This window comes from Chelon labrosus (assembly GCF_963514085.1).
Source record: "Chelon labrosus genome assembly, chromosome: 12".
In the NCBI taxonomy this organism is placed as follows: domain Eukaryota; kingdom Metazoa; phylum Chordata; class Actinopteri; order Mugiliformes; family Mugilidae; genus Chelon; species Chelon labrosus.
The window spans coordinates 4610452-4620992 of record NC_140345.1 but is presented as its reverse complement, the minus strand read 5'-3'; the positions used below and the strand labels follow the sequence as shown (position 1 = coordinate 4620992).

The window sequence follows — 10541 nt, the reverse complement described above, 5'->3', positions numbered from 1 at the left end:
AACCTGTTTATGAATACCTACTGAGCAGTAAGAAGAAGAAATCAATGAGCAGTCTCAAAACAGACATGTTTCATAACAATAAAAGGAACACATTTGTTGTTAGCTATTTGCTAGTTTCTTGTTAAAGTATTTGTTCACACAAGTAAAGTCTTTTAATGTTTAACAATCTTTTCCAATATGCTATGTTGGAAAAGAAACAACACGTGTATTAATTAAGTTGATATGAACTGCATGAATATGATACAGTTGACAGACATTTAAATTATGTGTTCCAGTCCCATCACTGAGATCAGTATCAGAGCTGATCAAGGCAGTTTGAAAATGATGAGTATTTTCATTCCGGCTGCCTTAAAACAAAACCTGAGGCTCTGTTCAGACCTTGCCTTGTGTTAACGTCCAACCTGGGCAATCCAGTCGTAAATGACCAGCTTTAAGTAGCTTCCGCCACACCTGGTATTAAAATGTATCTCTATGCGTCCACAGCCAGCGCTTGAAATCCGATCTCAGTTTGGCTCTCTGTATTAAATAAACACCAATATCATTTGTATCCACAGTAGAGTATTATAACAGCTACTCTCTCCAGTGGGTCTCTACTGCTGTATCAGAACCACAAACAGCTGTTTGAAGGACTTGTGGAAATGATCCATATTATAGAACAAGCTGTGAAGTCTCTCTCATTCAATGAATGCACCTGTGTTAAGTTGTTATTTACCTACCTCTGGGTATTTCTCTACCCAGACGTTAGTTATTTTAGAGATTTGTGAAGCTCAAACTCTAAAATTTTCCATATGCACCATAATTTCACCGCTGTGCTGTTTGAAGCAGAGACTGAAAAATCTTGAGTAACTAAATTATTTTTAAAAAGCCAACGATTACTATTGAGAAAACATGTAACTTAACTCCTTATACATTTAAAAAACAGAAGAATGGTGTAGTAACAACTGAAAAACGAAGACAGTCACAGTGATATGTAAATTGTACAATTTGAATGTTCTGTGAGATGGTAGTAGTAGAGTGGACAACAAGTTGGACAGTCTGAGAGTGGAAGATGCACAGTAGATACAAATAAGTCTGCAGATCTTATACAGCTATTTATTGTTTCAATATTTGAAAGAGAAAACAAAGGATATGTGAGATTATATAGATTATTAAATTTCCATTACACCTGCAACGACAGGCCAAAATGACTGCTGTGAAATGTTTTAGATTATGAACACATGCAACTCATTCAAAGAAAAACAGAAAAAAGACAATCTGTGTATCACTCTATTTGCTTCTTTATGTATATATTTTATAATTTATCAAAGTTTAAACAGGTAACAATATCAGCAACAGTATCAGCAAAATGTCTCTTAATTTCCAAAAGACCAACATCTACATTTAATTAAATGTGTAAATATACAGCATTTTGTATTAGCTTAAAATTATTATATACATCTAAATCAGAGATATACACATAATTTAACACTCCGGCACTAAAGCTCATCTCCATGAAGGTTATGGTATTCAGCATTGGTTTAAAAGAACAGAGAGAGCTCTCCATTCAACTGTGTTTTCATTTTGGAGGCTGTGGTTTGTAGGACTATTGAATTATATTGTATTGTACCGACACATGTTTAGTCAGTGGGCTAAGCTAAGTAACTGAAACACTTTTATGTTTAATTCAATTCAGCTTAATAGCACCACAAACTACAATGATCATCCAGTTGAATTAGGCTGATTCAGCATAAACTGAACATTACAACAATCATGAAGGGGGATTTAGTGCAAGACTGTTACATTAGAATGTCACATTCTGAGTTACATTTGCAGTAAAAACACAACAACTCTTACCTCTATGAACATATATCACCATAACAAGGAACCTGCCATTTCAAATCTATGTAGAAGAAAGAAGAAAATGCTCCAAACACCCTGATATAGATCTGGATGGGAGCAAATTCTTAACTTGATTCAAAATCAATTCAACATACACGTTCCAATAATTGATCTATCCCAAGTGGAACTAGGTTTAGATAACTTACTTAGGTTAGTCTTTTCCCATGTGTTGTGTGACACATGAGAAAAGACTGGAGCTAATTTTTGCTCCCTTCAACTGATGGGGGACCTTCAACATGGAGGTTTATTGTGCACTCTGGCATCCGGCAATATTAGCAGGGCCGGTTTTTGCTATGGGCAATGTGGGCGACCGCCCAGGGCGCAAATATGTGAGGGCGCACGAGCGCCTTCAAAAAAACAAACAAAAAACAAACAAACAAACAAACAAACAAAAAAACTCGCCAGTTTTCTAGCCTACCGCCAGTAGCGGTTTTAGGCACGGGCGAACATAATCATTTTTTCATGACGCAAGGTGGGCGGCACGAGCACTTGGAAAATAAATAAATAAATAAATCTGCACCGCTACATGGTTTTCTATTATCTGTCTTATCTGCGTGGGGAACTGGCAAATTGTCGCCCCGTGCAGCTGCAGGCGCCCCTGCTTGCTGAGAAGGTGCCGTGCACCGAAGCTGTGTGTGAGAAGGGAGGGGGGCAGTTCACCTGGGTCTCTCCCAAATTGAACGGACGGGGGGGTCTGTATAAAAGGGTTAAAGTCAGTCACACCTTGACTTTCTTCCATATAACTCACATTTCATTCATAATATTATAAATACAGGCCTATAAGTTCTGCACATTTTTGTTTTTATGAATTGTGTGAAATGGCCAAATAGAAAAATAGGTAATACAAAACGATTATGTGGTCACCAAGGTGAATTGGTTTAGTCTTGACTTCTGGTCGTGAGTGACAGCACTGCTGGAGGATGGAAATCTGTTGATTGTCCAGTGTCAAATAAACGCAGAGATGGACAGAAAAAGGAAAGATAAAGGTATGTTCTCTCTGTATGATTACAGTATCCATATGAATGAAGGGCTAATGTTAACTGGTGCTATGCGTTTCTTAGCCTTTTTGCTATGATGCTTGCAATGCTTATATAACAGTAATTCGTCTTAACAAACACCAGATCTAATTTCACCGTAAGATTGTGCTTTGCAACAAAACTGTTACAAGTTCACTTATTATTTATTTCCATCACGTTGGGTCCTGTAATTAGCCAACGGAATTTTCATATCTGTAGGTAGTTTCAAAGATGAACATTTGCCATTTGCTACAACTGTATTTCGTGTCAAAACATAGTTTAACCAGTCAGAACTAAAAGTGTGCCAAGCATAGAATTCGAGGCAGTAACCAAGGAGCGGGGGGGGGGGGGGGGGGCTCGCAGGTGGTCACGCCCAGGGCGCAATTCAATGTAGAACCGCCACTGAATATTAGGAATACATTTTTGTGTCTTCCTCAACTTTGGTTTACAGTTTTGTGTCCTTTCAGTGTTACACAACAAGAAAACATACATGTAAGACAGAAAGACTAGTTCTTTTTCAGCATCATTGCCATCAATACAAAACAGTCTATTTATGTATAGTGCTCTTCTTCTTAAATTTAACTTGAGCATATTCACACTCCACTTCCTTCTCCACATTTCTAGGCTCTGCTTCATCATACAGGTTTCCCATCACCATTGCGTTGCTTACAAAATTTTTGCACATGCCCTCTGCCATGTACTTTTCCTCCTCCAGATAGGAGCTACCAGATGGATTCATGTCAGAGTCTTTTACCTTGTTTTTCTTGCTTTTCTTCTTCCAATTTACATTAGCGTAAACCACATCACTCCCTTCTCCATTCTTCTCTGAGCTTTGGCTTTCTCCTTGTACATTGTCTGGCCCAGCACTTGGCAAGTTTGTTCTGTTTTGTTCAGAGATAGTTCCAGGGTGAGCGCTGTCTGCTTGTCTCAACCCATCTGTGTTGACATATATGTCCTCTTCTCTTTTGTTGGGTACCTACAGTTACAGAGGAAATGTCAGTGATATAGATACTCTTTGTACCCTTGTTTAACTAAATCAAACTCTAATTCAGAGTACCTCATTTCCCTCTCTTATCAGATGTTGGCTTGTTGCAGCTGGGCTGGTTTCACCTGTGAGCTGACTCTTACTGTCACGGCGATTCTTCACAGCCCTGAAACATACAGTACAATGTCTAGAATATGGGTATGTTTGGTTAATCTTTAAATGTGTTTTTCCCACATTTCCAGTCCCACAAGGGTGGATTATATTAGGTACAACATGAGAAAAGAGCAATAAAACATGATGGGCAAGTGAAATAAAAGTGTTCTGGTAGAGGTTAAAGTAACCACCAAGGTTATGATAGACATGTTACATTTCTGTCCCTTGCATAGTATTGACTTCTAAACATTTCTGTAATCCTGTTTGGGTTTGTTTGCGTTTCCAGTTTCTGTTTTGAAGGTTTCTTCCTTGGTGTTTGGTTTCCTGTGTTTTCCCTCTATTATTTAGTTTGATTAGTTTCTCCTTATGTGCTCCACCCTCAGTCTCACCTGTCCCTCATTAGTCTCAGTGTGTGGATGTTCTGTAAAGTCCTTCCTTTCCCTTTGTCCTGTGTCTGGTTGTCTGTTTGTCTCTGCATGTTTCCAAGCTGTGTTTCCACACCTCAGGTATTTTACCTCCAGTGTTCCTGTTATCCTCCTGGTGTCTCCTTGCTCCTTGTATATCCAACTTTGTACCCCTTTTTAGATTTATTCAGTTTCTAAATTATTTGTTGGATTTCTTTTGTGTGGACTATTGTTTCTAATGCCCTACCCTGACACTGCAGCTCTTTTTATTCCTGATTTGTAAATGACATTAAACTAAAAATGATTTCATCCAATCCTTGTTTTTTTGTGTGTCCTGCCTTTGGGTCCTACCTCCTTCCTACTCATCATAACAGTCCATGAAAATGAAAACCTGTGCTTTGAAGCAGTTGACGTATTGCCTTTGGAAAGGACCAGCATTAAGTTTGTTGTTATGGATGAAGGCCCAAGCAAACTGAAGAATTGAAAGAGCCAGTAAAAGTGAGTAAACCCAGTACTTTGTAGAGTCATCTGAACATTTTGGCATCTTACCTGATGACAAAGAGCAGAACACATACTAGAACTAGTAAAGTGACAGTTGTGGTGATGAACACTAGAGATGTCTTGACTTGATCTGAAACACAAAATGGAATATTAATATAAAGATGTCGTTCAGATGGATAATTCTTCTGATAAAATCTGTTTGGTTAGTTATTTCAGATATTAATCACTTTACAACTTATGTCTGTCTAAATCACAATATAATGATCAACTGTATGTGCTGTATGTTGAGTGGCTGATGATCATCCAATCCAGATATTTGGTAGCTACTACACAGTCAGAAATATGTCCCCATGGATTTTTATCACCCCACATAGATTTTCAGATGGGTTTAATCATTTTATACATATTTTTCTTTTCAGTGATTGAAATGGGAATATCAAAAATAGAGAACCCCATCACTAGATAGAATTCAAAATAATGTGTAAATAATAATATGGATATCAGTAAAGCGTGTTACAGAAACACATTTTGTTTACTGAAACATGAAGCTGATACATACACTGAACATCTATTTGTGTGTCATTGGATCGTCCAACTCCAAGATCATTCTCAGCCTTGCAGAAAAAAGGACTGCTGACTTTAGAGGCTTCAATGTTTAAAATGTGTCCAGTCCCAATCAAAGTCTCCTGGTCTCCGTCAGCTCTGTACCAGGTGTAGTTCCTTACTGCTGGGTTGGCAGTACTACTGCAGGTCAAAGTCACATTTCTGTTCTCTGGTACTGGACCAGAGGGACTGACGGACACTTGGATGTCTTTAGGTGAATCTGAAAAATGAGGAGTAAGAGGTGCATATCATTCGTATATACTGTGTGTTACGTTGTCATGGGGACTAAACTATGTGCTGTAATGAATAAAGAATAGTGACACCAATTTTTATATTGTAGCTGAATTAAAACATTGTTATTCCATAAAGAATATGTAAAACAGATAAGTCTAAAATTTAATCCATACACTGAACATCTATTTGTGTGTCATTGGATCGTCCAACTCCAAGATCATTCTCAGACTTGCAGAAAAAAGGACTGCTGACTTTAGAGGCTTCAATGTTTAAAATGTGTCCAGTCCCAATCAAAGTCTCCTGGTCTCTGTCAGCTCTGTACCAGGTGTAGTTCCTTACTGCTGGGTTGGCAGTACTACTGCAGGACAGAGTCACATTTCTGTTCTCTGGTACTGGACCAGAGGGACTGATGGACACTGTGGTGTCTTTAGGTGAATCTGAAATATAAGTAATAAATGTTACTATGGGCCCAATATTTTAATGTAAATTCTGATATTTGTAATGGAAAACAAATAAATAAATAAACGTGATCCCACAGAGAAGTTTACATTTAACAGCCTACACTAAAGGACTACATTAATTCTATGTTTTCATCAACTCAGCCGTAATATGTTTTTCTTGTATTAGTATTTTCTTGCAAAACACATAATAATCTTGGCAGTGTTATGTATGGCTACACATTTTAGAGCACTAAAAGTTTGACAGTTCTTTAAGGATCATCAATGAAACAGTGTGGTGGATACAGGAGACACTGCAGTCTGGAGGAGACAGTTCAGTTCAGAGACTGAAATTCATCTCCATCTACATGGAGGTAGTTTGTTCCCAAAGACACAGATTCAACTGAGGGCTGCACCCGAGGACAAAATTTTGATTTCAGAAGTGGGGGGGACACAAGTATTTTTAATAAAACTCTCATCTTTCAGTTCACTGTGTTTTCTAGTAGTTCGTCTAGTTTTCTATTGCTACTTTTAGATAGATAGTTTTTTAATTAATCCCAAACTGGGAAATTTCTCTGTTGCAGCAGCAATATACAGGCATTCAACACCATACATAAATATAACAAAAAGCTAAAAATCAACAATAAAAAATAGAGAACTAAAAAAAAGAACAAAAATCTATACACAGTATTTACAAAAATGTAAGTTTTCACCTTGTTAGTCAACCTCACTCCAACGCAGTACCACCAATTTTACACATATTTATGGGATTTATGGTAAACAGACCTCATTTACATAGCACCACCCAGTGGTGGGCAGGTCAAACTGGCATCACAGGGAGAGAGAAATTGAATAAAATGTCGGCACGCACATACGCACATGGACACCGATTCAAACGTTAATGCAAATGAAATCTCTGACATTACAATCCTTCTAGCTGACGTGACCCAGGCAGAACAAACACCCAATTTACAGTGGCAGGTTAACAAGGACTCATGTTAAAATGCTACTGATGAGATTTAATGTTAGAAATGAACTCACATGAAACAGTAAGTGCTGAAGTTTTACTGCTGCTTGATTGATTGCTGCCATCTTGTTTGCTGTAGACAGCAGTGCAGGAGATGTTCAGTCCATGATGGAGGTGAGAAGCATTGAAGGTCAGAACAGAGGTCTGGACTTTAGTTTTGTCCTGATTCTCCTGCAGTGTCTCCTGACTGTCACCCAGTCTGGGGCTCCATGTCAGAGTTGGAGGATGAGACAGACAGGGAGCTGGAGCAGAGCACGTCAGACTCACTGAGGTTCCCTCCTCCACCTCCAGTGTGGATGGAGTCAGAGTGGGTAAGGGAGGATCAGCTGGTAGAAAGGAACAGTTGGACCAGTCAATAAATAATAAGTAATTCAAGACTGATCTGTTACACATCTGTAAGTGGGTGATACTGAATGATTGGGAATTAAAAAAAACTTAGCTTTCATAAAAATAATATAAAAATTTACCATTGGCAAAAATCTTTATTGGGGCCTTTGTGAATTCATATTTCATGGAACTGTTACATTCCAGTCTGAAGTAATATGTGTCATCAGAAACCATGTTATTCAGGGTTGTGGTGCAGTCTCTGTTTGTCAGTACTCCCATCAATTCTCCATTTGTGCTAGTTTTACTATCAAACACCACATCAATACGACTCTTTAGCCACATTGCTTTACATGTCTGATCTAAATAGTTGTTATATGTGCTCGCTATATCAAAGGAGCAGGGGATGGTCACACAGGATCCTCTCAGAACCTCTATAGTCGGTGGCATATTGACTCTCCACTGTCCACACTGGACACCTGAAACACAAACACACAGTTTAGAAAGAAGAAAAGGAAACAGTAGTTCTCAGCAGCAGTCTAGTGGTAATGAGTGATACTCACTCTCTACAAAGTCATTACTGTTACCAGATTTATTATTATTATTTTAAAAGCAGAATAATCTGTCAGTTAGTTTCATGATTAATTGTTAAATGTAATCTCAAAAAAATCAAACTTAAAAGATATGAAAAGAAATTTAGTCAGTTGATAATTTAAATTATAATCTTATTATTTTAGAGTTTTAGAAGAAGACAAAGTAACTCACAGGAAACATCAGCTGTTAAACTTGTGGTAACAGATGCATCAGGGCTGCCATCTTGTTTCCTGTAGACAGCAGTGCAGGAGATTTTCTGTCCATGATGGAGGTGAGAAGCAGTGAAGGTCAGAACAGAGGTCTGGACTTTAGTTTTGTCCTGATCCTCCTGCAGTGTCTCCTGACTGTCACCCAGTCTGGGGCTCCATGTCAGAGTTGGAGGATGAGACAGACAGGGAGCTGGAGCAGAGCACGTCAGACTCACTGAGGTTCCCTCCTCCACCTCCAGTGTGGACGGAGTCAGAGTGGGTGAGGGAGGATCAGCTGGTAGGAAGGAACAGTTGGAGCAGTCAATAAATAATCATTGATTATTCATTTGTAGTAAATCTACAGCTGAATGAAACTAAATGATGGGAACTTTAAAAGACAAAACATAACAATAGATATCAAAATTTACCTTTGGCCACAATCTTGATTACGTAATTGTTGAAGTTGTATTGCAAGGGATTCTCACATTCCAGTCTGAAGTAATATGTGTCATCAGAAACCATGTTATTCAGGGTTGTGGTGCAGTCTCTGTCTGTCAGTACTCCCATCAATTCTCCATTTATTCTAGTTTTACTATCAAACACAACTTCATTATTACTAGTCTTTTTCCACATTGCTTTACATGTCTGATCTAAATTGGTGTTATATCTTCTCTCTATATCAAAGTAGCAGGGGATGGTCACACAGGATCCTCTCAGAACCTCTATAGTCTGCAGCATATTGACTCTCCACTTTCCACACTGGACACCTGAAACACAAACACATAGTTTATAAAGAAGAAAAGGAAACAGTAGTTCTCAGCAGCAGTCTAGTGGTAATGACTGATACTCACTCTCTACAAAGTCATTACTGTTACCAGATTTATAATTATTATTGTACAAACAGAATAATCTCTGTTATTTTCATGATTAATTGTTAAATGTAAACTGCAAAAAAAAAAATAAAAAAAAAAATCCAACTTCAAAGATATTAAAAGAAATTCAGTCAGTAGATTATTTCAATTACAGTCTTATTATTTTAAAGTTTTAGCAGAAGACAAAGTAACTCACAGGAAACATCAGCTGTTAAACTTGTGGTAACAGATGCATCAGGGCTGCCATCTTGTTTCCTGTAGACAGCAGTGCAGGAGATTTTCCGTCCATGATGGAGGTGAGAAGCAGTGAAGGTCAGAACAGAGGTCTGGACTTTAGTTTTGTCCTGATTCTCCTGCAGTGTCTCCTGACTGTCACCCAGTCTGGGGCTCCATGTCAGAGTTGGAGGATGAGACAGACAGGGAGCTGGAGCAGAGCACGTCAGACTCACTGAGGTTCCCTCCTCCACCTCCAGTGTGGACGGAGTCAGAGTGGGTGAGGGAGGATCAGCTGGTAGGAAGGAACAGTTGGAGCAGTCAATAAATAATCATTGATTATTCATTTGTAGTAAATCTACAGCTGAATGAAACTAAATGATGGGAACTTTAAAAAACAAAACATAACAATAGATATCAAAATTTACCTTTGGTCACAATGTTGATTACGTAGTTTTTGAAGTCGTATTTCAAGTTATTCTCACATTCCAGTCTGAAGTAATATGTGTCATCAGAAACCATGTTATTCAGGGTTGTGGTGCAGTCTCTGTCTGTCAGTACTCCCATCAATTCTCCATTTGGTCTAGTTTTACTATCAAACACAACTTCATCATTACTTTTCTTTCTCCACATTGCTTTACATGTCTGATCTAAATAGTTGTTATATGTGCTCTCTATATCAAAGGAGCAGGGGATGGTCACACAGGATCCTCTCAGAACCTCTATAGTCGGCAGCATATTGACTCTCCACTGTCCACACTGGACACCTGAAACACAAACATACAGTTTAGAAAGAAGAAAAGGAAACAGTAGTTCTCAGCAGCAGTCTAAAGGTAATGAGTGATACTCACTCTCTACAAAGTCATTACTGTTACCATGGTTTCAGTTATTTTAGATCTTCACATAATAAATCATTGATTTATTTTGTAGTTTACAGCAAATCTCACTTTGAAGGATGTTTTCTCAGACATTGAGACAATGAGCATGAATGCTTGAACTTAGCAAAAGAGTATTGTGATCATTTGAAATAATCTTCCAAAGCAGGTGTTATTGGACTTGAACTCACCCTGCAGCAAACAGCCAATGAGAAGGAAAGTCAGAGCTCCAGCCAT

General features: G+C 38.3%; 1 protein-coding gene across 1 annotated transcript; it reads right to left on the bottom strand.

Moving 5' to 3' along the window:
* Positions 1-3366: 3366 nt before the first annotated feature.
* LOC311497507 (B-cell receptor CD22-like) lies at positions 3367-10541 on the bottom strand (the record flags this gene model as incomplete). Its single annotated transcript, XM_084557825.1, has 11 exons — positions 3367-3870; positions 3952-4045; positions 4986-5067; positions 5497-5760; positions 7253-7564; positions 7706-8041; positions 8328-8639; positions 8773-9111; positions 9413-9724; positions 9858-10196; positions 10496-10541. The coding sequence occupies 11 exons, from the start codon at positions 10539-10541 to the stop codon at positions 3442-3444; spliced, it is 2865 nt and encodes a 954-aa protein (XP_084413951.1). The 3' UTR covers positions 3367-3441.